Raw genomic sequence first — 27,673 nt, forward strand, 5'->3', positions numbered from 1 at the left:
AGCAGCAAAGCACATTCTCAAGTATGTGCGTGGATTAAATTTTGGATTAAGGTACACCAAGGGCAATGATATCGAATTGAGTGGATTCACTGATGCAGATTGGGCAGGAAGTTCAATAGACAGGAAAAGTACCACTGGGTATTGCTTCGGTATTGGATCTGGGATGACCTCTTAGTGCAGTGAGAAGCAAAAGTCTATAGCTCTGAGCTCTGTCGAACCTGAGTATATGGCAACTAGCAAAGAAACATGTGAAGCTATATGGCTCAGGAAACTGTTTGTAAATCTATTCAAGAGAAGGATGGAAGCGACAAGGATCTTCTATGATAATCAGAGTTGTATCAAGATCTCTGAAAATTCAGTATTACATGATCCCTCCAAACACATCGATATTCGGTGTCACTTTATTAGAGACTGTGTTTAGCGTGGAGCGGTACAATTGGAGTACACTCCCGTGGGAAATCAGGTGGCAGACATACTCACCAAGGCTTTAGGAACACCAAAGTTTGTTCAATTTTGGGAACAGATGGGTATGTTTGAAAATCACTTTCAATAGAATGATGCAGCGTTTGAGAGGGAGATGTAGTACAGATGCAGTAGTGGCAGTGGCAATGTCATGGCAGCAGTACAGTGGCAGCAATAGCACAGTGTTGGTGGTAGTAGCAGTGTAGAAAGGAGATGCTTCAGAAACAGAGCAGCATGAACGTAGACATTGTTGCTAGAGCACTTTGCTCGCTAAGAGGGAGTGTTAGTTTTTGGTAGCATCGGAAGTGCTCTAGCCATGAAAATTGGTGGAGAAACTAAGGCACATGAGTTCTAAAGAACTCAGAAACTAATTCGTGAAATTCCACCTGGATTGTATTTTATTAAAATAATTATTATTTTTAATGGAGTTCCTAAGTCTAAACTTACAGAAATTAAAATATTAATGGGCATTAATCAAAATATGGGTGAGAATGATCTAGAAGGCAGATCAAGTCATGTTTTAATCTTAGCCGTTGATTAGAGACTTAATCTCGACCGTTGAAGAGTCAACAGGAAAAGTATAAAATGGAGGCTTGGGATTCATTTGGAAACACACAAAGAGATTGAGGAAATCGATTTTCTGAGGTGAGAAGACAGAATCCGGCAAAATTGATTAAGAAAATTGATTAGGGAGATCTTGCACCTAAGGAGAAGACAGAATCCGGGAGAAGGACCTTCCAGAAAATATAGAACAGAGAGGCGAAGAGAGCTTGTAGAGAGGCAGCGTAGTAGCCAGGAGAGCTGATGTTGGCCCTGTCTAAGCCCACGCAGCCCCGACGCAGAGCTAGAAGGGCTAGCGCAAGCCAGAAAAGTTGTCTGTCACGCAAAATCCAAAACTGTCGGAACCGCTGGAACTGTCAGGAACTACTGGAACTGCCGTGAACTGTCAAAACTATCGGGAACTGCCGAAACTGTCAAAACTGTCAGGAATTGTCGGAACTGTCGAGAACTACCGGAACTGCCAGGAACTGCCGGAACTGCTGAGAACTGCTGGAACAGCCGGGAGAGCTGACACAGAGGGCAGAGAAGGTGACGCAGAGCCAACGCAGAAATAGCCAAGGTTAGCCAGTCTTGTGCCGGATCAGCCGGAATTCTGCTGGGTGAAGTGAGGTAAAACTCACTCAAATTTTCCGCCAATATTTTCTCTGTAAAGGATTGCTAAATGAGCATCCTAAATTGTATTCAGATATTTACTACCAATAGTAAGAATCCTCAAATTTGTTGCACCGATTTTCCGACATTGGGTCCTTATGTCTCCGCTGCTCCTGCTTTCCCTTCGATGCAAGGGCTACATCATCCTCCTCCTCCTTGGGCTTTGACCCACTACTATTGCTTTCATCTAGTTTAACCTTGACTAAGTCTCTCCTCAGCTCCTCTTGTTTTAGAGTTGCCCACATCTCATCCAAATTCAACAAGGCTGCTCTACCCAGGATACTCTAGACAAAGACTTGCCACTCATCTGAGACAGAATTGAGGGCCAATCTAACCAACTCTGAATCTTGAGGTGTATGCCTCGCAGAAAACAATTCATCACAGGTCTCCTTAAGCTTCATGAGGAATGGATCCACACGCTCCCCTCTTGCATCTAAGTAGATCTCAGCTTCTACTCCAAGTACATCTTTCGCTGCTCAAAAGATCCTTGAAATAGCGTTGCCAAGGCATCCCACATCTCCTTAGCAGTCCCTCTGCTAGCAACATGACACACTACGTGATCCTTTACTCCATCAAGGATCATCCTCTTGGCCTTCGCCATTTCTGATTAGTACTTCTTTAATGGATTTGCATCTGCAGGCATAGCCACCACATTGTCGACATATGTCCTGAAGGCATGCTCGTCTAGAAGGAATGACATTCTTGCCTTCCAGATGATATGATTGGATGCTCTGTCCAACTTGTCCTGATCCCTCAAGCCACTGGTTGCCATTTCCGCCACAAATAGAAAGTTGAATGACTGCCTCTCTCCTCTACAATGTTGTTGGGCTAGCCTACGCACTCCCCACTGGAGCTAGTAAAACTATTGCCCCTTGCTGCTACTCAAATCTAGAGAATTTGAATTCCTTGGCTAGGAATTCTCTGAGGAAGAAATCCCCTCAACCGTGCTTCTCCTCTCTCTTCTGACAATTTTCTACCTAGCTAACTACCTATAGAAAAATCCGCGTCCCACCAGCTTCTCCTAATGCTGAGGCTTCAGCGCTGCTCCCTTTGCCCCGGCAAAAAATTTGAACTTGGAGTTCTTCTCTCCGTCAACTCACTTGGAGAGAGACTGCCTCGAAATTTCAGCCCTCCGACTAAGAACTGCGCAAACCCTCTGGGGTTTCGAACTACTGCCTCCTGCAGATTTTTGACCTCTTCTGCTCAGCGCTAGGTTCTCTGGCACTACTCTTCTTGTTCCACCTGCAGCTCTAATACCATGTGAAAATTCCCTAAACTGGAATCCCTACTGTAGCAATTGATGATATTTCTCCTACTTTTTATATTTAAATGAACAAGTTACTTGCAATTTCCTACGGAAAATATTGAAATACATACACTGCAGCCTTCACTTAATTAATTTATATGTGGAAACAAGAGACTGAGCAAGAAAGAAAATACAACACAAATGACACTGTTATTTTTTACCAAATGTCCCCAGAAAAACCCAACGCAGGAAAACCGATGTAGCAATTTTGAGGGTTTTTATTATTACGCAGTAGTTTTTTGAATACAACTTTGGATGCCCTCCCAGCAATCCAATTACAGAGAAATAAACTGGCAGAAGAAATTTGTGAGTTTACCTCACTCTACCTGGCAAGTTTCAACTGACCTGGCAACTAAACTATGAGTTCCCCGGCTACTTCTGTGTTGCCCCTGCGTGGGCCCTTCGTCAGCTCAACTAGGGATCGATTTGCCTTCTGGAGCAGTTTCCAGCCTTCCCGGCTCAGAAATGTCATCTCCCTCAACAAATTTGGACTTTTGCTTGGAGACTATGATGCTTCTGCGTGAGCCCTCCTGGCTCAGCGTCAACCCCTCCTGGGTCCTGCGTTGCCTCCTTCTGGTGTCTCTCTGCCTCTCTGCTGCGTATCCTAGGCTCTGGAGAAGATACTCCAACCCAACTATCCCTATCCCTCACAGCACAAACTCACTATCGATACTCTCCCGGCAGTTGCTCTGCTTAATCAAACTTCTGAACTCACTCTGTGTGTCTTTCCAAGTGACCCTTAAACCTCCTTAACTAATCTCCTCGTTGACATTCAACGACCCAAATTAAAAGCTAATCAATGGCTAAGATCATTTTAGCTTGATCCTCGTATTCTTCTAGAAGTTACACCCACAATTAGATTAATACCCGTTAATATTTTTAATTTCCTAAATTTAGACTTAGGGGCCCATTAAAAAATATTAATTATTTTAATAAAATTGTTTCTGGGTGGAATTTCCCAAAACATTTTCTGGGTTCTTTGGAATACATGTGCCCAAGTCTCACTGCAAAATTTGAGACCTAGAGCACATTCGATGCTACCCCAAATCAACACAGTAGCCATCAAGTCCCTCCATCACCTTCCTCTTTCCTATATAAAAAACCCAAACTTTGTTTCACTAAGGCTATTTTGACATCACCTTGTACTCTTTTGTCCAAGCCCTAATGATCCTAATAGGGGAGCCCCCTTGGAGCCAAAGGAGAGCCGATCAAAATATAGGCAAAGTAAGTTGTTGAGGTGACAGTGGGTGACTTACTGAGGTTCTGCTTGGATTGTGCGGTGTGGTATGAAGCTTTTATCATTTGAACACACAATTTGAGCAGTAACAGCACCCCTTGCATCAAGTAATGCTCATAGGGGTGGAGAAGTGGGATCAAAACTAGCAAAGAGAATTGCATGGCATCAATCATCACCTCTAAGACTTGCACCTATTAACTAGGATTTCCAAAGAAGGTTACCCATCCCACTTTGACAATCACTCAAGTGCACTTAACCATGGAGTTTTCCCCCGTAGTTAAGCCTACTTAGCTTCCTATCCCATTTGGAAAACCTTAGCAAGTATTGGGCCTTATAAACCATTCGTTCAAAGTTCCCTTCTCTTTATTTAAGCATGTGGGGGGTCTTCCACAATCCAAGATCATAAGATTATATATATATATATATTGTAACCCAGAGGAACCTAGCAGCCCGCCTGACACGTAACTACCTGTAAACCTTTGGGGGGCTACAATCTGTCCTCCTCCCTGTAGCCCAGGTCGCAAGAGGGAAGATTTGAACCTGGGTCTCTCGAGCTTCAACAATTTCACATATCTCGGATTACCAATTGAGCTGCCCCCCTGGGACTCATAAGATATTATTGTTAGGATCAACTATGTGGAGTGTTTAATACTCTTTCACTGTAACCCATCTCCAATGAGCATCACTCATTAATGACCAATTTCTCATGAGCTTGAACACTCCACCTATACATTAGCAGAGGTAGGAAGCTACTAACAAGGCACACAATAATGTTCTTTTAATAACAAATGAAAGAGGACTTTCAGCATCAAAATACAAACAACCTGAAAATTAGCATATCTAGAACAGGCACATTACTCTCAATCGTCTCTTTATCAGAACTTTTAACAACATTGTGAATGGCTAAGTTTGACATCAAAATGTAATCCATTCATTATAGCAAGCAATCTCAGATAGCTTCACGAAAATCATGTTTGAGATAGAGTTGCCTGGATATTTCTATTAAGACTCCAGACTCCATATGAAACAGATAGTACCTTTGATAATAGATGAACCTGAGTAATGAAGAGCATAACAAGGTGTCATGTTGCAAATTCAAGTGCTGGAGAAAAAATTTCAATATAATGTTGGTATTTTGATAAATCTAAATATCCCCTTGCTCTATTGGGTTGGCACTTTGGCAACACACTGTATCCAAGCCACATCTTACATGTTTTTGAAAGTTACAGCACAAGTAATCCTTGTAGCTGAAAAGCTTACACACTCTGATTTCGAAAGAATCTTATGAGACCTAAGTTTTAAAAATAAGATCCTATATTAGTGGCAGTCCCATCTCATATCATAATCCAAATAGATTTTCTTAAAAGACACTAGAGGTGCCTTAAGTTTATGGACAGAATAAAACACAAGAACAAGGACCAGAGCAACCATTAGTCGTAATAGCTTATGAACAGGCTTAGAGAAGATCAAGAAGTCAAAAAATAACTCAAAACGTTACTGAAAGTGTTTTTAACGAATTATATGAGTCACCTGTGTAAGCAGCCCCTTAGTGTCTCTTAGCTAGCTACATAGGAGTTAAAAGGCTACAGTAAATTATTTTTTTACTATGACAAAGAAATAGGTTGCCAATGAGGCAGTAACTTACAAATTTCATTTAGTTTATTATGTGCTCAGATGCTAAAATTTACAATGGTAATGACATTTTAGTAGACAAACACATTTCATGGATACATACCGTGCCATCCCTAGAAGCAGAGGCAATCAAAGTGGGGCACCTTGAGATAACCGTTAAAGCTGTCACTTCAAGATCATGCAAACCAACAAACTTGATGCCCCTCATAAGATTTCTCACATGGCATCGGATGGGATTGTCAACAGTGAAACCGGAAGAAACAAATTTTTTCTTCAATTCGTCTGAAGTTAAGGTTAACACATATTTGTCAATGCCAACAACTAAGTCCTGCATAGGCACAGGTATAGCTGTTAGCCAAAGCTATGACAGATTTCAAATCAAATGTTCAAAATGGGCTTCATTAAACAAGTATTGGAATCTGAACCTGATTAAGCCAGCAAACAAGTGGATGGACCAACTCCCATTCGCCAAGTACTTGGATTGAAAAAGAGATTTGCCCTCTGATTATTTGGTCATCCTTTATTCCAGATATTTCTATGATGCTCCAAATGAAGAAATAGCCATCAGAGCTTGCACTGTCACAAAACTCAGAATGATTATGTGCTTAAAAGGACAACATGGGAGGTTAAAAAAGAAGAAAAACAAACTGTCAAATGCAATCTTCCACGCTTGAATGGGCAAGCTGGGTGTAGAAGAAGATAGTATCAATGCACTGGGAAATACATAAGCCCTCACTACAAACAATGCATAAGCACATAGAAAGAAGGAAAAAGCACATTCATTCCCACAGGTTAGAGATGCACCTTGCTAAAAGGCCAACTTGATCGCCACAAAATGCCATATCAGTTACTCTCTGAGAAAATAGATAAAGAACTCATTATTATAAATCAAGGATAAAGCATAAGCTCGATGCCACATTCCATATAGGGCTCTATGAACAGTCAAGACACAAACTCAAACACACAATAAATCCATACATTCTGTGATACGTAAGCCTCTATGGCTGAAATGGGCATTGAAGCACCATGTCTGTGACTTAAAAAGGTGGGATGCTCTATAGGTCCAAAGAGAAACTGTAAGATTGCAAAGTCAAATTTCTGTGGAAACCACATCCTTGCTGAGGCCATTGAGTGCCCTTTTATTACGAAATAAACTTTCCTAGCCCTTTCCCTATGCATTAGCTACAAAAGTGTTGGAGCATTAGGCAACATTTTAAAAGCATGAAATCCACAACCTCGTTGACACAGAAAGCTTATCCCATAAGCAACCTGTTGGTATCAAAAACATGTTCCCCGCCGAACCAATTTAGGTTATTTTAGAACAGAAATGGACTATACATTCCAAAAATGCACGAGGAAAAGAAGAAATCAATTGAATTTATTTTGACAACCTCAGATCAAATGATCTATCAGGTGACTTCTTTCAAGACTCTATGATAAGATTTTCTATAATGCTTACGTTTCCTGGATGGTACTTTTTTCTGCATTACATGACACGAGTGATAAGAACTTTGGTTTTTGGTCCACTACTATTGTATAAAGGACTCCTCATTGCGTATTTCTCATCCTTGACTTTTCTCAAGTTTAATATCGAGCACAATCTCTATTCTCATGGTGTCTTAGGAGTTTCCCACCTTACAGTCATGCTGATAACATTGTGGAAATTTGTTTGAAATATGAATCCTTGTGATGTTCAACTTCTGCTCGTAGCTGTTTTCATTTAAAAAGATGCTATGAATTCTATAGTTTGTTATTTGTGACTTCTTTGTAGTACATCACTTTTTCTTCTGGTTTCTGGTATATGTTTCCCAGTTTTTGTCTATTTCCTTGAGGACATACATGTTTATCTCAATCTGTTTTTGGGTAGTCTAATAATATCCCTCATCCCATTTTCCATAATGAACCATCTTCTTCCTTATTTTTCTCTAGGCATTAGTGACTCTGAAGTTTGGCTAACCTTAAGCACTAAAGCTCAGAATATTTTATTGTCTTTGTGCAACCAAATACCATAAGTTAGGTGTTTGGTGATTGACTTGTTGCACCAAGAGTAGCAAGGTTCTCTACAGCCCAGTATGAGGGAGATGTTGGTGCTTGATAGATCCAGATTTAAGATGGATCTACGCTGCTTAATCTTCATCAACAAAATGTCAAGATGCCTCTGCCAAACATCATATCATAAAGAATAGCTAGAGAGACTAGAATATCATGCAACCCTGTTTTTCGTTCCAAAAGTTTGCATCCCAGTGTTTAGTTTTAAGCCTGACAAAAGCCTTCCATCACCCACAAATTCTCATTTTGCTGCAGCAGTTCAAATTTTCGTCATACAGATATCCTAATACTGGGCAGTTATACGTCTTGACTCCATCAATTAATTCTTCGTTGCATGGAGCTTTAGATAAATTTTTCTTCTAGGTGACTATTATTTTTTCATTTTACCCACACTCACTAATAGCCTCAATTGTATACACAACTTTATAAGACTAATTGCTTCTGCACGAATGTGCTATCTTACATAAGTTACATAATCTTGTTGCTATAAATAAAGATGATGATAGCTGTGTTAGGTATTGTAATGTCAATTTTTATTAATGTATTAAGTGATAATGTAATAAAGTGGAAATAATTCATGTGTAATAAATAACATTTATGTTGAGCCCACTGGTGAGAACATTCGTGCGGCTCTTCTCGCTATGATTCGCCGTGCCAATGCCGGAGACTTGCTTTTCTTTCACTACAGCGGCCACGGCACACTCATTCCGAAGCATAACTCCCCTGGCAATGATGAATGCATAGTCCCATGCGATTTGAAGCTCATCACAGGCACGACCCCGGACAAGTCGATCCTCCAGAGAGCCCCAGCAAAGGACCTTGGGACCCAAGAAAACCCTCGGCAGAGTCTGATTGACTGTACGCAACCTGTCCAGGGCAAGGTTCTGTCATCTGATGGCTACGATGCCCGATCTGGCCATGGGCAAGGCGAGTTCATTACTGTTGGGCTCATCCGGATCAGCCCCAAAGCCGCGCACCCCATCGACCTTGGAAAAACCGTCTTTGCCTCCTGCATGCACAGGACTACAGACGTTAAGGAGATCGGCCAGAAGCATAGCCCAGATCGGAGTTTCCAGACCCCTGGGGCAGATGTGAGGCGGGAGGAAACATTGATCAAGGACGAAGCCGAAGCAAGTAGACCTCAAGGCAACGTATCTGCGGTAAGGGTAACTCCATTCTTTACTTATCCTCCCTTTATACCAGATCTAGTACAAGAGGCATCTGCAGGGCCGATTTATAGAGCTGGAGCGGGTATCTGGACCACGGAAGGTGGTCAGACACTCAGATCCGCCATGACGCTCAATAAGCAGAACAGTCCGCACCAAACCCTACTCTGGATGACAGATAACAAAAAGTCTCCTTCAGATCGGGCTCACATTAGACAGATTGGCCAAGTTCCTGCAGGTCGGACACCCCAGATGGAAAATCGCCATGGCAGATCTGCTCCCGGAAGCACAAGAAGCCCTGACACTGGGTCTAGGCTCTTCTTAGACTCCTTTCAGATCCAAATTTCTCAGCCTTCAGGCAGAACCATCCTGCATTGGGTCAGTTCTTCAGATCTGGTGCTGGATCTCAAACTGGAGCTAGAACGGCGGATTGGGATCCCTTCAGGCCTTCAGAGACTCCTCTTTCAAGGCAAGCAACTTGAAGACCTTCTTCCCCTCTCTTCTTACAGCATTTCCAAGAACAGCTCTTTGGTGGTAACCCTTCGTCTGAGAGGAGGTGCAGCGGGACAGTCATCCTCTGCTCCTCCTTTCTCATACAAAGATGCAGTACACTCTGAGAACCCCAAACCCCCGGAGGTCCATAAATCTAAGCCCTTTTTGGTTGATAAGATAGACGAAGTCCCCTCTGTTGAAATCACCCATGATGATCTTGCAACCCAACTTCAAGAATTTGCGGAAAGAGCCATCATTTGCAGATTTAACGGACTGTGGCCACGATCTCAGGATCTCTATGCATGGATCCATGCAAACTGGACTCATCATTGTAAGATCAGTTTCTGTTCAAAAGGTTACTTCATTGTTCTATTTGATAACAGTAAGCATTATAAAAAGGCTTTAGAAGAAGGCCCTTGGTTCATGGGAACTGCAAGGCTCTTCTTGACCCCTTGGTTCCCAGATTTTGATCCAGCAACTGCCGTCATTACCAGGACACCTGTATGGATCAGGCTCCCAAATTTACCTGCCCACTTATGGCGTACTATTGTATATAGAGCCATAGGCAACACCTTGGGCAGTTTCATCAGTGGAGTTTTCTGGCGGGAAACCAAAGGTCTCCACACATATGCCAGAATATGTGTGGAGTTGGATTTAAGCAAAGGACTTCCAGACCAAATCATTCTCAAGATCAATGACTTTGTTTGGACCCAGAATCTGGATTACGAAAACACTGCCTTCCGCTGCCGCCACTGTCACCTAACAGGGCACCTGCAGAATTCTTGCCCATCGCTGCCTGCAAAATCGAAAAAGGGCAACTTTGCAAAGACCAAACCCAAACGTTGGACCCCTTGTCCTCCGCCGCCAGCAGTGAGTTCTGATTCCTCAAGCTCGGAAGATGAGGAGAGCGATGCAGAACCGGACCAGGCGCCTCAGACGATGGATCCGTCCACTGATACTCCTGCGCACACCACTGTCACAGCAGTCGCCCAGAAACGCGTCCATGAGACCTCCTCTTCTGAATCAGATAAGGAGATCCCCCTGTTGGAGAACTCCAGTCTTCAAGTTGTTTTAGCTCATACTCCCCAAGATGGTTGGATAAAAGTCAATAAAAAAAAGGGGAAAAAACATCGTGTTGAGAATTTTGCCCCTGTGGGGTAATTGTCAGTTTTTGCTCTCAAGTTAATTGTTGTAGCTCCATGAATGGTTCACCCCTTCTCCGGGACCGAGGTTGATAGTTTCATCATTTCCGGTCGCCCAGTTTCTTGTCACTCTGGATTGTACTATATTTTACTCAATAGAAATAGTTTAATTTTACTGAGAAAAAATAAATAAATAACATTTATGTTAAATGTAAAATTAAATTAGCTGAGCAGTTCCTAACAAGATTAACTGAACTTGGTAGATATATATATACAACACCACCTTATGTAATATTACACACATCAATATAATACATCTCTCATTCACACTCTCTCATTTGTCTCTCATATATTCTCCATAGCATAGTTGAACATAATATCAAAGCCACGATGATTGTAGCCTCAAGCATTTTCGAAGACAGTGTCAAGGCAAAGTTTGTCACATGCTCTAGCCTGGAGAAAGAGAGAGGCTGAATTGCAGAGACAAGGAAGGATTTGCATGGCTAGAAGAAAGAATTGTATGAACTATCCGTACATCCAAGAAGAAGATTCATACAGCTCAATTAAACTTGTATGGTACCAAAGGAAAATCAATGATTACTTAATTTTTTGTACGTCGCAATAATAAAAACCTGTATGACAACGAAGGAAATTGTACGAACAGTATACAAACATCAACATATATTGTATGGATGTTCTATTAAGTCAACAGCTATGGCTTAAAAAGTGTAAGACATTTCCAATTTCTATACAATGGTCCAGAATTACACAGTTCAAATCTCTACATGGCAGTTATAAAGTGAACAGTACAACAGCTCCAATTATTGTATAGCTGAATTGCACAGCGGAACCTGGAATCAATAGTATGCAGTGGCTGTGGTTAATCAATAAAGTTTACATACAACAGAAGTTACATCGAAGATATATAAAAAAAAAAGTCATTTTTTATACTTCTCAGTTTTGGAGTCATAAATTTTTTAAAGGAAGCTTAAATTTTTTATAAATCTGAGTTTTGGAATCATGAGTTTATAAAGAGAATAAGGGTTTTTTATGTTAGAGATATTTTATTTTTCCAAAGGAATTATAGGAGCTTCCATTTTTTAGAGTTATAAGTAGATTTTTTTAAGCTATAAGGAAATATGACCAATATTAATAATTTGATGATGCCCGACTCATAATTAATTGGTAAAAGTTTCCCTACCTGAAAATAAAAATGGAGCAAACTTTGTACTATCATGATCTTTGGGAAATCATTATGGGGACTGTTGCTGTTGAAATTTCTAAGTATTACCCGTTAGAAATTTTATTTGTATTCTCTGATTTATTTCTCCTACTTGTTTAATTACTAACGAGTTATTTACTCATATAAACATTGATATAAACACAATACAGTCTCAACCATCTACAGATCAACAGCTGAAAGAAATAGACAAACACATAAGTGACACCGTTATTTTTGAACAAACGTCCCTGGAAAAACCCAACTTGGGAAAACCGGTGCAGCAGTTCTGAGGGTTTTATTACTATGTAGTTTTTCCTTGAGTACAACTGGGTGCCAAACTGGCTCACTCGACAGAGAAAAAATAACCCAGCAGTAGTACCTCTCTATTCAGAAGCAGATATTTAGAAAGTCTGCCCCACGAAACCCTCTCCATCACAATCTGAAGCTCAACATCAGCCCTCCTGGCCTCTACGTCAACCTGAAACCCTCTGCATTAGCCTTATGAGGCTCTGCATAGCCTCTTTGACCCTCTGCATCACTCCTACAACCTCTATGTGGATGACGCAGGCCCTTCTAGACTTTGCGCAATCCCAACTGTTGATTTGGGGTAGCATCGGATGTGCTCTAGCCACGAAAATTGGTGGAGAGGCTAAAGCACATGAAATCTCCAATACCCAAAAGTGGTTTGGGCAGAACCTAACCAATTTGGTTAATATTTTTAAAGGAGTCCCTAAGTCTAAACTTAGGGAAAATAAAATATTAATGTGAATTAATATAAAACTATGTTAAAATGGTCCAAAAGTCATGGATCAAGCCAGATCTAATCTTAGCCGTTGATTAGGGACTTAATCTCGGCCATTGAAATGTCAATGAGAAAAGTATAAGAAGAGGCTTGAGGGTCACTTGGAGAACACACCGAGTTGATCAAGATTTCGATTTTCTGGGGCAGGGTTTGCTGAGGAAGTCGAAAGAGTGATCAGAGTTGCAGCTGAGGGACAGTGAATACAGAAGCAGAGAGGCAGAGATAGTACCAGGAGGATCAGTGCAGAAGCCAGGAGAGAGGGATGCAGAGCTAGCCAAAGGTTCACGCAGAGCCAACTAGGGCTCACGCAGAGGTAGCCAGGAGCTTTGCAGTGCCTCAGAGAGCCAGCGTGGGTGACACAGAGGCTCTAAGGACTGACACAGTGCCTCCAGAGGCTGACGCAAGGCGAGTTAGGGTGACGTTGGGCAGACGCTGGGCCAGAAAGTGTTGACGCAAGGCGAGTTAGGGTGACGTTGGGCAGATGCTGGGCCAGAAAGGGCTGACGCAGTCCCTGACTCCCTAGAGGCTGGCACTGGGGTTTTCATGGGGCAGACTGGAGTTGGGAGCTGTCGGAGTGTTTATCCGGGGTTTTAGCCGGAACATCTATCTCCAACTGAGAGGTACTACTGCCGAGATTATTCTCTATTGGGTGAGTTGGTTTTGGCACCCAGATTGTATTCTAAAACTGCTTAATAATTAAAACCCTCAGATAGATGCATTGGTTTTCCCGCATTGGGTTTTTCCGAGGATATTGGTCCAAAAACAACGGTGTCACTTGTGTGCTTGTTTTGTTTCCTTCAGTTGATGATCTGTAATGTGTTGAGCATGTACTTGTATTTATTTTCAGTATTTACATGGTAAATAACTTGTTAATTAATCAAAACAAGAAGGCAAAAATAAAACAGAAAAGTACATGAAGGGTTTCTAACGGGTTACACTTAGAAATTCCAACATGTATCAGAGCGTGGTTGCAGATCATAGGAGGACTGAGGGCATCAGTCGAGCAGAGGAGCAGAAACAGAAACAATTGTCCCAAGTGACAGAAGTTGTTCCTAGCGGAGAAGCAGCAAGGGGTGACACAGTGCCTGCATCATCAAGTTTGAGTCGGGACTCGGGAGGAGGATTAGCGCAGTGGCAGAAGTTGTTCCTAGCAGAGAAGCAGCAAGGGGTGATGTAGAGACTGCGTCATCAAGTTTGAGCCGGGAGGAGGATCAGCACAGTGGCAGAAGGGAGCAGACCTGACTTACGCAGTGCCCAATCATCTTTCTCAGTCAGGAAGAATTGACACCATGGCCAGGAGGTGCGGATTTTGCTAGTGTCGGGATTGCGCAAAGCCTAGAAGCTCTAACCTTCAGTTTGTTGAGACATAGGAGGTTGTGGGTAAGTTGCGGAGTGAAGCTGGTGGGGTACTGTGGTCAAAACATTACCTAACAAGGCAAGACCAAGGAGGAGGGAGTTCCTACCGAGGATTTCTAGCCAAGAAATCCAGATTAATGGTGCAGCTACACTAACGATCGGAGTGGGGGCATCTCGACATTGGCAGAAAAGTTTCCAAACGGGAAATCAAGGCTCAGAGGGAGTCACACCAAGAACTTCCAGGAGGGAAGTAGAGGAGCAGCGAGATGGCAGTGAATGGGGTAAGAGACCAGGACAGACTGGACGGAGCCTCAAACTTCGTAGTCTGGAAGGCCAGAATCTTATCCGTTCTAGACAGGAATCGTGTCAAGCACTTCGCCTTGAAGACAATAGCGATCCCAGTTGACCCAGCTGAGAACGACAAGTACGAGGAGGCAATGGCAAGGGCCAAGAGCATCATCCTTGACGGGGTCAAGGACCATGTAGTACCACATATTGCTGAAAAGGACATGGCAAATGAGATGTGGGAGGCCCTAAAGAAATTGTACCAACACACTTCTATGCAGAGAAGGATGCTACTTGAAAATCAGCTGCAGCCATACAATATGCAAAAAGGGGAACAGATCAACACCTTCCTCAATCGATTGAAGGAGATCTGGGATCAGCTGACTTCCATAGGGGCCACACCGGATCAAGAATTGATGGTGAGAACAACCCTGAATGCAATCTTTGAAGACTGGGAGGTGTTTGTCCAGAGCATACTGGGCAGGGCGACCCTTCCAGATTGGGAGGAAATGTGGGCAGCTCTTCGCCAAGAAGAGATCAGAAGGCTGAGCAAGGCGGGAAGCAACGGCAAGGGGATCAGAATCAAGGAGGAGGAAGAGGAGGATGTTGCCCTAGAATCTAAGGGGAAGCAGGAGAAACGAAAGAAGGACTTCTCCAAGGTCAAATGCTTCAACTGTGGGGAACTGGGTCACTATGCGAGCCAGTGTCCGAGGAAGAAGAGCAAAGGAGAGGCTTCCGAGACCAAGGCTGCACCAGCAAGGGTGGAGAAGGAAGTGGAGACAGATGATGACTGTGCCATGAGTGCTCACACGCCACTTGAGAGGAAGTGGGGAGACATCAAGCTGTAGTCAGACGGACTACAGGCGATGAGGGGCAGGATCCTTGAGGTACCCAACCTCTTGGATTATACCTTGCTACGGGAGCCCCGAAGAGGAGTAGCAGGACTGGTGAATGTCGATAGAGACGGATGCAGATGGAGCGACAGAGAGAGCTTCAGCATCGGGAGTGTTTCTAGCCTGACAGAGATGTCAGAGTTGGGAGATCAATTACTTACTTCTCAGTAACTGAGTTGCAGTGCCGCAGTTAGCAGTGGCAGTGCTATGGAAAGCACAATGCAGCTTGATGAGAGGGGTTGCAATGCAGATGCAGCAGTGGCAGTGGCAGGGCCATGGGCAGCAGCACAGATGCAGAGGGAGTTGTCGTACAGATGCAACAGTGGCAGTGGCAGTGGCAGGGCCATGGGTAGCAGTACACGATGCAGCAGTGCAGAGGATGTTGGGCAGCAGGCCTAGCATCAACACAAAGACCGATGCCGGATGATCAGGGTGATGCTCAGTGAGGAGTATTACTAGAGCACAGTCCTCACTAAGAGGGAGTGTTGATTTGGGGTAGCATCGGATGTGATCTAGCCACGAAAATTGGTGGAGAGGCTAAAGCACATGAGATCTCCAATACCCAGAAATGGTTTGGGCAGAATCTAACCAGTTTGGGAGATATTAAAATAATTAATATTTTTAATGGAGTCCCTAAGTCTAAACTTAAGGAAAATAAAATATTAATGTGAATTAATATAAAACTGAGTTAGAATGGTCCAAAAGTCATGGATCAAGCCAGATCTAATCTTAGTCGTTGATTAGGGACTTAATCTCGGCCATTGAAATGTCAATGAGAAAAGTATAAGAGGAAGCTTGAGAGTCACTTGGAGAACACACCGAGTTGATCAAGATTTCGATTTTCTGGGGCAGGGTTTGCTGAGGAAGCCGAAAGAGTGATCAGAGTTGCAGTTGAAGGGCAGTGAATATAGAAGCAGAGAGGCAGAGATAGTACCAGGAGGATCAGCGCAAAAGCCAAGAGAGAGGAACACAAAGCCAACCAGGGGTTCACACAGAACCAACCAGAGGTTCACACAGAGCCAGCCAGGGCTCACGCAGAGGCAGCCAGGAGCTGCGTAGTGCCTCAGAGAGGCAACGTGGGTGACACAAAGGCTCTAAGGGCTGACGCAGTGCCTCAGAGAGCTAACGTGGGTGATGCAGAGGCTCTAAGGGCTGATGCAGTGCCTCCAAAGGCTGACGCAGGGCGAGCTAGGGTGACGCTGGGCAGATTCTGGGCCAGAAAGGGCTGACGCAGGGCTGACTTTGGGCCAGAAAGCGCTGACACAGTCCCTAGAGGTTGACATTGGAGTTTTCGTAGGGAAAATTGGAATTGGGAGTTGTCGGAGTGTTTAACCGGGGTTTCAGCCGGAACATCTGTCTACGACTGAGAGGTACTACTGCTAAGATTATTCTCTGTTGGATGAGATGGTTTTAGCACCCAAATTGTATTCTGAAACTGCTTAATAATTAAAACCCTCAGATAGCTGCACCAGTTTTCCCACATTGGGTTTTTCCGGGGACATTGTTCCAAAAACAACGATGTCACTTGTGTGCTTGTTTTGTTTCCTTCAGTTGATGATCTGTAATGTGTTGAGCATGTACTTGTATTTATTTTCAGTATTTACATGGTAAATAACCTGTTAATTAATCAGAACAAGTAGGCAGAAATCAATTAGAAAAGTACATGAAGGGTTTCTAACGGGTTAGACTTAGAAATTCCAACACCTGCTAGCCTCTATGTGGCTCCCTCTAGCTCTGCGTCTGCCTCTCTGCTTCTGCGTTGGTCTTCTGGCACTATCTCTGCCTCTCTGCTTCTGCACTGGTCTTCCGGCATTATCTCTGCCTCTCTGCCTCGTACTCAATGCCCCTCGCTGCAACTGATCACTGATTCGATTTCTTTTAGCAAACCCCGCTCTAGAAAATCGAATGACTGATCACTCTGGTGTGTTCTCCAACTGACCCTCAAGCCTCCTCTTATACTTTTCTTATTGGTCCTTCAACAGCCAAGATTACATCTCTAATCAACGGTTAAGATTAGATTTGGCTTGATCCATGTCATTTACAACCTTCTAACCCAGTTTTATATTAATACCCATTAATATTTTTATTTTCTTAAGTTTAGACTTAAGAACCCATTAAAAATATTAATTATTTTAGTATCTCCTTCACCGAGTATAATCTGCCCAAACCATTTCTGGGTCTTGGAGATCTCATGTGCTTTAGCCTCTCCAACAATTTTCATGGCTAGAGCACATCCGATGCTACCCCAAATCAACACTCCCTCTTAGTGAGGACTGTACTCTAGTAATACTCCACACTAAGCATCACCCTGATTATACAGCACCAGTACCTGTGCTGATGCTAGGCATCCCCGCCCAACATCCTCTATATTGTTGCCCATGGCTCTGCCACTGCCACTGCTACATATGTACGACAATTCCCTCTACATCCGTGCTGCAGCTAGTCCTTTCTCCCAACACTGCATCTACATTGCAACCCCTTCTCATGATGTTGCATCATGCTACTGTTAACTACTACTGCACTACAACTCAATTACTGAGAAGTAACTGATCCACCCAACTACTGACATCCCTGTCAGGTTAGAAAAACCTCCTGATGTTGAAGCTCTCTCTGTCGCTATCTCGTGCTCCCTCTACTGCCTTTGCACTGCTACAACAACCTTGTGCCTCTCACACCGTTGCAAACCTCTTTGTGCCTCTCGCACTGCTACAACCCTCTCTGTGCTGCTTGGGACTATTGCACTGTAGCACTCTCTGTCGCTTCATCTGCATCCGTTTCTACCAACATCTGCCATCCTGCGACTCTCACTTCTAGGTTCCCGTAGCCAGGTATAATCCAAGAGTTTGGGTACCTCAAGGATCCTGCCCCTCATCGCCTGTAGTCTTCCTGACTACAGCTCGATGTCTCCCCACCTCTTCTCTAGAGGTACATGAGCACTCATGGCACAATCATCACCATCCTCTACCTCCTTTTCCACCTTCGTCGGCGCTACCTTGGAGTCAGACGCCTCTCCCTTATTCTTCTTCCTTGGACATTGGTTCGCATAATGTCCCAGTTCCCCACAATTGAAGCACTTTATCTTGGAGAGGTCCTTTTTCTTCCTCTTCTCCTGCTTCCCTGCAGATGCCAAAGCTGCATCCTCTTCCTCCTCTGTCTTGACCCAAACTCCTTTGCTGCTACTTCCCGTCTTGGTCAGCCATCTGATCTCTTCTTGGCAAAGAGGCGCCCACAATTCTTCCCAATCTGGAAGATTCGCTCTACCCAGAATACTCTGGACGAATGTCTCCCACTCCTCGGAGACTACATTTAGAGCGGTCCTCACCATCAATTCCTGATCTGGCGTGGCCCCTATGGAAGTCAATTGGTCCCAGATCTCCTTCAACCTGTCGAGGAAGTGATCTATCTGCTCCCCCTTCTGCATCTGGTATGACCGCAATTGATTCTCAAGTAGCATCTTCCTCTGCACGGAAGTGTGCTAATACAATGTATTCAAGGTGTCCCACATTTCCTTTGTCGTCTCCTTCTCGGCAATATGTTGGACCAAATGATCCTTGACCCCATCAAGGATTATGCATTTCGCCTTGGCCATCACATCCTCATACCTTTCATTTTCAACTAAGTCAACTAGGATAGCCACGGTTCTCAAGGTAGAGGCCTTGATGCGATGTCTATCTAGAACGGACAAGATCCTGGCTGATCCAGGTGGATGTTGGTGGCCACCCACCTATCCCACTTGGACCCCCACAACTGTCTCTTTTAGTTTTTTAGTTTCCGTAATTGTAGCACAATTTACTATTTTTAGCAGTTTTTTGGGTCCTGAACTTCCGGAGCCATTTTGAGGCCCTAAACGACGTTTTTTGGGAAATTTGGGAGCAACATGGGTCCATGTATTGATGTTTCTCTTCCCAAAGTTGTAGTCCTCAGATAGATCTTTTTAACGAGATATTGTGCACGTCAAATGGAGATTGTATGCCAAAGTTCCGACCCCAAGAACTTGAAGTACCAATTTACCCAAACGAGGCCCACAGTTTGGCGTTTCATCTCCTAGGGTTAGGTTTTTGGATGTTTAGGGTTTTCCATTGTTTCTCAACAATAAATAGGCCTTCGAGCATCATTGTAACACATTTCAGAGGCATGTAGCCGCCACATCTCTTCTCAGAGATAAGCTACCATCGCCCTAGCTGGTTTATTTTCATTCATGTTTGTAAGCATATTTCAGTATTTTACATTAATGAAATCAAGTATTATTTCTGCTGCATCTCTATATGTATGGTTATATCTGTAATTTGTTGCATTCCTCTTCAAATCCGGATCACTGGCCTTTCAGATGACAAAGTTGGACGCCCCGTCCAGCCTGTCCTGATCCCTCAATCCGTTCATGGCCATCTCTCTGCTCTTCCTTTTGACTCCTCTAAGTCTCTACTTCCTGCCTGGAAGTTCTCTGCTAGACTCCCTCTAAGTCCCTATTTCCCTCCTGGAAACCTGCCTGCCAACCATCGAGTCGCACCTCTCCGATCTGCTATGCACCTGCAATAATGATCTGGATTTCTCGGCTAGAAATCCGCCTAGGTAGCGACTCCCTCTACCTTGGTTTTGCCCCGTTAGGTACTATTCTGTCTCGACAGCAACAACACCCCACCAGCTTCACTCCCTGCAATTTGCCCACGGCTTCCTACGCCCTAGCAACTGAAGAATTAAGCCTCTAGGCTCTGCGTAATCCCAGTAATGGCTGAATTTGCACCTCCTGGCCACAGTGTCGATCCTTCCTGGTTGAGAAAGATGACCAAGCACTACGTAGGTCTGATCTGCCTCTGCGTTGATCCTCCTCCTGGCTCGAACTGATGACACAAGCCCTCTTCGTCAACCCTTCTCTGCTGCTTTCTACAAGCAACAACTTCTATCACTCAGGACAGTTTTTTCTGCTGCAAATGCTCTGATTCAGTTGGTGCCTTCAGCTCTCCTGTGATCTGCAACACTTTGATACCATGTTGTAATTTCTAAGTATTACCCATTAGAAATTTTATTTGTATTCTCTGGTTTATTTCTCCTACTTGTTTAATTACTAACAAGTTATTTACTCATATAAACACTGAAATAAACACAATACAGTCTCAACCATCTACAGATCAACAGCTAAAAGAAATAGACAAACACACAAGTGACACCGTTATTTTTGGACAAACGTCCCCGGAAAAACCCAACTTGGGAAAACCGATGCAGCAGTTCTGAAGGTTTTATTATTATGCAGTTTTTTCTTGAGTACAACTGGGTTCCAAACCGACTCACCCGACAGAGAAAAAATAACCCGGCAGTAGTACCTCTATTTGGAAGCAGATATTCAGAAAATCTGCCCCACAAAACCCTCTCCAACATAACCTGAAGCTCAGTGTCAACCCTCCTGGCCTCTCTGTCAGCCTGAAACCCTCTACGTCAGCCTTCTAAGGCTTTGCGCAACCTCTCTGACCCTCTGCGTCACTCTTGCAGCCTCTGCATGGATGATGTAGGCCATTCTGGCCTCTGTGCCGTCCCTACTAGCCTCTGTGTGGCTTCCTCTAGCGTTGTGTCTGCCTCTCTGCTTCTGCATTGGTCTTCCGACACTATCTCTACCTCTTTGCCTCGTACTCACTGCCCCTCGCTACAACTGATCACTGATTCGATTTCTCTTAGCAAACCCCGCCCTAAAAAATCGAATGGCTGATCACTCTGGTGTGTTCTCCAACTTGACCCTCAAGCCTCCTCTTATACTTTTCTTGTTGGTCCTTCAATGACCGAGATTACATCTCTAATCAATGGCTAAGATTAGATTTGACTTTATCCATGTCATTTAGAACCTTCTAACCTAGTTTTATATTAATACCCATTAATATTTTTATTTTCCTAAGTTTAGACTTAGGAACCCATTAAAAATATTAATTATTTTAATATCTCCTTCACCGGGTAGAATCTACCCAAACCATTTATGGGTCTTGGAAATCTCATATGCTTTAGCCTCTCCACCAATTTTCATGGCTAGAGCACATTCGATGCTACCCCAAATCAACAGTTGTCATCTCACTTGCACACATAAGTTAATGTGGGAAAAATCTTCAACCCCACTAGGTGTGGCCTTGGTGGCAAAGCTCAGAGAAGCGGTTGTCACCTAATCCCAACTCTCTCCTAGCTAAAGCCAAGGGGGGTGGAGCCTAAGGAAGGTTTCTAAAAGAAAGACTTACTAAAAACAACAAGTTCTAGGAGACTAAGGGCAAGGCAATTACTTCTAAGTAACTTGAATGTAAGGATTATTTAGCCAGTATGATTATTTAAATGAGCAATGTAAATATTACCAAGATGGATTCCAATAAGATCAATATGACAATGACAATATAACCATGGAAAATTTTAGGGGCTAATACCCACAAGTGGGCTAATTTTCCATGCTTTTTCCAAAAAAAGATTCGTCAATTTCCATTTTTTTTCTAAAAATGATTCACCCAAATTTTGTAGTATAAAATTATTTTACCTTAAAGATCGCTTAAATTTTATACACACTATACATCAAATCAATAGAAATTTGAATATTTTTACAAAGATGTATCCAAATATTTTACGGTTTGCATATTAGGGACTAGTAATATTCGCCAAGGTCTCTAAACTTTAGGATAAATTTCCATCCTTAATATTTTCTCCGAATTATATGACAGTGATAGTCTTAAAACAATGTTCAATAAAAAATAACACTTGCAAAATGGAATGATACTTCAAGTCACAACGATAGGCAATCGCTACAAGACAAGTGTTAGTACAAGAAATAACTAAAAATTTGAGCAACAAGACTTGAGATATAACTTGCAAGAAAAGAAGGCTTGTACTTCAAATGGACAATGTTCAACAATGATATAGATAATAGACATGTACAAGAGCATAAAGTAAAGCTTGCAAGTAAATGAATTAGCCCACAATTCCAATTACCATAACCAATTGAAATACATGCTAGGTGAATGAATGCAGGATCTATCTATGTGTGATGCAAGGATCTTGGTTGATTTTAATTAAATTCCTAATTTATGGTGAGAAATCTCCCCTTAATTTCTCAAAACCTGGTGAAGATTGGGTTGAGTTCCAAGAAGGATAGGCTAGGGAGGTGCAAGTCCATTGTTAATGATACCTTAGCCTTCTTGCAATCCACACGTCTTCGCTCCTACAAGGGCTCAACTACAAGAGAAATGCGACGTTACATGTTTTAACCTTACTTCAAACTCAAGTTGAAAGAAAGTCAAGAATACTTATCATAAAGTTTCTATTCAACCAAGTTTATGCTTTGAGGTAGATTTTACAAGTGCAAGTCTAAATCTAATATGCAAATGAAATGTCAAAATGTTAATGTAATGTTTCAAAAAATATATAGTGATAACAAGATGTTTCAAACAAATGAAATAGCAATGCACTTATGATTAAAGTTACTTTTAGCACAATATGATATTGAGTTATAACAATAATCAATGAAGCATGTAATAATTTTTCAATGAAACAAGGCCAATGAAAGAAAATTAGATCACAAGCTAATATAGTAACTCAATTGCCTCAAAATTGAAAGCACTTTACAACATGAACCACAAAGCACAAATAAATATAGGCAAATGAGATTGTCAAAACTAGAGTGTAAATAAATGAAGTAACAAACTAGATGAAACTTGTAGATTTGTTCCAAGTGTAGAGATTTGCTCAAAGTAAACCTTCCAAATGAAACAAGTTGCAAATGAATTGAATCAATTTAAGCATGAAACTTGAGGTAGGTAAATGTTACAATGTAAATAAAAACTATACTAACATGAAATTGCAACTAGATTGTAGATGGCATTAAAATGTAATGCAACAAAATTGAATACATGTTAAGTGGACAATTAGCGTGAAATTAAAGCATGTAAATACTCATGACAATTAACTTGACAATGAAGTGAGATAAAAGAGAGCATTAACAAACTAAAACTAACTTTAAGAAAGAAATGGAGAGCTAATCAAACTCCAAGAAGGAGACCTTCCAAAAGAAAGAAGCAGATGCATGCCAAGGGGATTGTTCCCTGAGCTCCAAAGAAAAATGTTGTTTTATTATTATGGTGTTACAAAACGAAAAGCTTTTGACGGTGAGAAAGGCTCAAGTCTTCAAGGAAAGTTTTACAGATGATATTAAATCTTTGAAAAATAATGAACCTTCCCTTAAGAAAACACTGAAGAAATTTTACAAGGTTAGAGGCAATGAGGTACAAGAAGAGGATCCTCTACAAGTTTGAAATTTTAAAGGACTTTTGCTCAAGCCCCAACCACTTGAAATGAAGAAATCTTGCACAAGGGAAGGAGGATGAGCATCCTAAATGCCCACGGCCCTGACAGAGATGCACAGCATCTTCATATTTGCTCACAGCCAGGGAAGAGAAGGCCATCAAGGGCTCATGGCCAAGTGATTTTTCTCCTCCAATAATGTGTTGGCAGCTTGCGAAAATTTGTAAATAATTTTCAGCCTTAGGCTCTAAAATCCCTGCCAAAGTTGTATGAGAGAAACCCTTTGGACCGACTCTTATTTTTCTGCAAAATGAACTTCAAGGATTAGTGGATGACACCAAGAAAATAAATGCAAAAATAGATACAAATGATTTACAAGAGCTAAATCAAGGAGTGTGGTATAACTTTTCTATTTGATTAGCCAATAACATGCTCTATATTAGCGGATTTGTTCAATAGAAGCACAATATTTGAGGGAAATAAGTTGAAATAGATTTTATGACAAACCAAGGCCAAGGAAACCCTTGCACAACAAAAATCAAATGATAAGGCCTTGGGAATTCTAATGTAGGTTCTTCCACTTATTTGCTCAAGAGTGGGCTAGTTCAACCAAAAATGTCCTCTAGTGCTTGAGATCTGATTCAAAATATTCCTACACAACTTCAAGGTAAATTGTTAGATCCATAGGGTTTAGATGATACAATGAAGAGGAAGTTCTAGAAATCTAACCGAAATTTAATAAAACATCCCAATCTAGAACATTTCTCTAACCCAAATACCAGTGCAAGATAACTATACACTAGTAAATCTATGAAAACAAGTGGAAATAACAATAGATTTATCACCAATAGAATAATAAGCACATAATTAGAAAGATCATACCATATCCATGGAAGAAGAACACCACAATATAAATCCCAAAGTCTTTATTATAGCATGAAAATGCGAGTACACAAAGCAGTAGAGTCTCCCCAAGCACAAGAGCTCTTTCCAATATGAGACAAATAGGAGCCCAAGGCTCGTTTAAATAGGCAAATTGGAGAACATCCCAATGTAGAATGCAAGTGACAAGTGGAGAAGCAAACAATCCCAAGGCAAACACGAATTTGCAAGTGGCGCCAAAATTGTCCAATTGTAACTAACTGTTGTAGGTGACTGTTAACAAATGTGTTGGCATTATGATTCTGGTATGTCTCTATGTTACAGATGTTGTACTTGATGGCAACACCCTCAAGTGGCAAAACTCTGATCAGGCTCTCAAAATGATAAAAATTAAGAAGTACGCATGTGCTCAGTGAAAACGTGCGTACCCGCAAGTACGCCGTGCAGGAGCTGCGGCCATACACGCAGGTCACCCGTTCAAAAGGTGCGGACCCCCAGTTCACTTACTTCAAGGCAGAAAAGCGCGCTCACGTGGGGTTTCTTATGTTTGGCCCGTGGTATTTAGCCCGCCATTCTTAATTCTATGGTTTTGGCCCGTGGTATAGGATCTAATTTTGCCCCGGTTTGGATCCCTTGTATTGGTTATTGATGGTTTTGTTCCATGGTGTGAATAAGGGCTTGACTATAAATAGGGAAAGAGATCTCTTGGCTAATGTATCTTTTGCAAATTGAATATCTTAAGATCTGAAATATATTTGGTTATCGGTTTAAAAGCTTGATCTATATAAAAGTGAAGTTGTAAGTGAATCTATGAAGTGTGATCTCTCGAGCGCATGATCAGATCTGGGCATCTGACTCTCTGGGGGGACTGCCATTTCGGCCCTAATCAGAGGTACGCAGGTGATTAACAGTGCAAGTGCGTGGGTACGCAGAGCAGAAGAAGGCGCAGTGCGTGGGTACGCAGAGCAGAAGAAGGCGCAGTGCGTGGGTACGCAGCGCGATAGAAGGTTCAGGTGCGGAGGCACAGGAAAGATATGCGGCGTGACAGAAGCCGCAGGTGCGGAGCTACAGTGGAGGTACGCGGCGCGATAGAAGCCGCAGGTGCGTAGCTACAGTATATGTACGCGGCGCGACAGAAGGTGCAGGTGCGTAGATACGCAGTGCAGCAGAAGGCTCTCTGCGGGTATACGCAGGGGAGCAGAAGGTGAAGTGCGGAGCCACGCAGGCCAGATAAAGAAAAACTACGGATCTGTCTTAAAAACATTTGTTGATTATCTTTTATCTATTGTTGCAGAGTTCTGGGTTTATATTTCTGGTACTGCCTTTCTGTTTACAGCATTCTGAGAAGTTGTGTGACTCTTGGTTGATTGTATAAGGAGTTTGGGTAATTTGCATGTACTTGATGATTATTTGATATTCTTGGATCCAATTTGAAAATTTATGAAAAGTGGTCCTTGAAAGAAAAAGAAGTAGGGGGTTGTAAGCTCCCTTCCAGGAGAGACTGGAAAACGAGAGAGAGTTGTAGCTCTCTGCAGGTTGCAGCCTGTGTACTGGTAAAGGTCTGCACCAGTACAAAATCATTGTAAAAGGAGTTTCTAATTGAAAGAAGATAGAGACATATTGCAGCAGGTGGTTTTCACCCACATTGGGTTTCCACCTTACATCTGGTGTTCTTTGGTGTGACTATCTATTTTTCTTGTTCATGCTCATTGTTTTATGGTACTGACATACAAGAATAATTCAAAGAATAAATAAGGAAGATTTATTAAAAGAACTAGATAATACTGATTCACCCCCCCTCTCAGTATTATTTCCAACAATTGGTATCAGAGCAGGTCCTTCAGAGAGGCTTGATCGCTTGAAGGAAGATCATTCATCATGAACAATTATGAGAGGGAAGCATCAATCAGGCCACCAATTTTTGATGGGACAAACTTCAATTATTGGAAGGTAAGAGTTACTGCCTATCTTCAATCTCTTGGTACAGAAGTTTGGGATATCATAGATACAGGCTACACTTTTCCTTCAGCTACTCCTACAGATTCGGCCGAGAAGAAGAAATATGAAACAAGTTCTAAAGCAGTCAATACTCTGCTAGCATGCTTATCTCAAACAGAATTCGTAAAGGTTATGCAATATAAATCCGCAAAGGAAATATGGGACAAGATTGTCTTGAGCTACGAAGGAGATGAACAGGTAAAGCGTGCTAAACTTCAAACCCTCAGGATTCAGTATGAGAATCTCAGAATGTATAATGATGAAAGTGTGGCTAACTATTTTCTTCGGGTAGACGAGATTGTTAATTGCATGAAAAACTTGGGTGAAGAAATAAAAGAGGCTATTGTGGTTGAAAAAGTTTTAAGATCATTGTCCCCCAAGTTTGAATCTAAAGTGTCTGCTATAGAAGAAAAGGAAAATCTACGAATTCTTACTATGTCTCAGCTACACGGAATTCTAACTGCTTATGAAATGAGAAAGGGAGGTCCATCAGACAGGAGAGAAGCTGCTTTCAAGGCTTCAGGCAAAGGAGACTACTATGAAGCAAGTCACGTGCTAGAAGAAGAAGAAGAATCAAATTTTGTCAGAAATCTTCAACGGGGTACTGGAAGGTTCAGAGGTAAGTTACCTTTTAAATGCTTTGCTTGTGGAAGAGTAGGTCATTATGCTGCGAAATGTCCGCATAAGGATAAGATTGAGAAAGGAAAGGAACCTGCTAGATGGAACAAGAAACAAAATGCAAATAAGAAAAGCTACTACACTCATGAAGATAGTGATGGTCTATCAAATAGTGATGAAGATGAACGAGGTAATGACTATAAACTTTTAATGGCATTTGAAGATGATGATTACATGGATGCTATAGATGTGGATAGCTTTTATGAAGAAATTTCTAGACTCAAGACATGTATAGAAGAAAAGAATATGATCACTGATACCCTACAATCTCAAATTGATGAAAAAGAAAAATATCTTGAAAAGCTAGAAGGTGAAATTGTTGGTCTTAGAAAAGAGATTGAGAAAACAAAGGCTATTAATATTAAGTTTGTCAAAGGATCTGAAACTCTGGATGAGATCATCAATGTACAGCGTTCTCCTCTAAACAAGACAAGTCTAGGCTATAATGGAGAAACTTCTCAACCATCCACCTCAAAGAGTTACCTTGATGCAGCAAGAAGGAATGAGCAAAAGCACAATGAAGATCACCAGGTAAAGCAGGGACGAATTACATCAAACAAAGACTATCAGGTAAACCAAGGGCAATCCGTCCTGAGGATGAAC

At 42.1% G+C, this 27,673-nt stretch overlaps 1 protein-coding gene across 4 annotated transcripts in view; it reads right to left on the reverse strand.

Annotated features, from left to right (window-relative positions):
- LOC149202706 (varicose-related protein-like) overlaps positions 1 to 27,673 on the reverse strand; it is a 385,050-nt gene that overhangs the window by 263,667 nt on the left and 93,710 nt on the right. For 2 of the 4 annotated variants that reach the window (XM_089403225.1, XM_089403224.1), the window contains 3 exons: positions 6,654 to 6,703; positions 6,275 to 6,425; positions 5,953 to 6,177 (listed from right to left, as the gene is read on the reverse strand). The exons of 1 other annotated variant lie outside the window; for it this stretch is intronic. In XM_089403225.1, coding sequence (XP_089259351.1) covers positions 5,953 to 6,177; positions 6,275 to 6,425; positions 6,654 to 6,703 — 426 coding nt within the window. The remainder of the gene's footprint in view (positions 1 to 5,952; positions 6,178 to 6,274; positions 6,426 to 6,653; positions 6,704 to 27,673) is intronic. One more of the 4 variants, XM_089403227.1, reaches the window with a different exon arrangement.

Source organism: Pinus tabuliformis, chromosome 2_1 (assembly GCF_031772625.1).
Source record: "Pinus tabuliformis cultivar Carrire ecotype Pingquan chromosome 2_1, CPIR1, whole genome shotgun sequence".
Lineage (NCBI taxonomy): Eukaryota > Viridiplantae > Streptophyta > Pinopsida > Pinales > Pinaceae > Pinus > Pinus tabuliformis.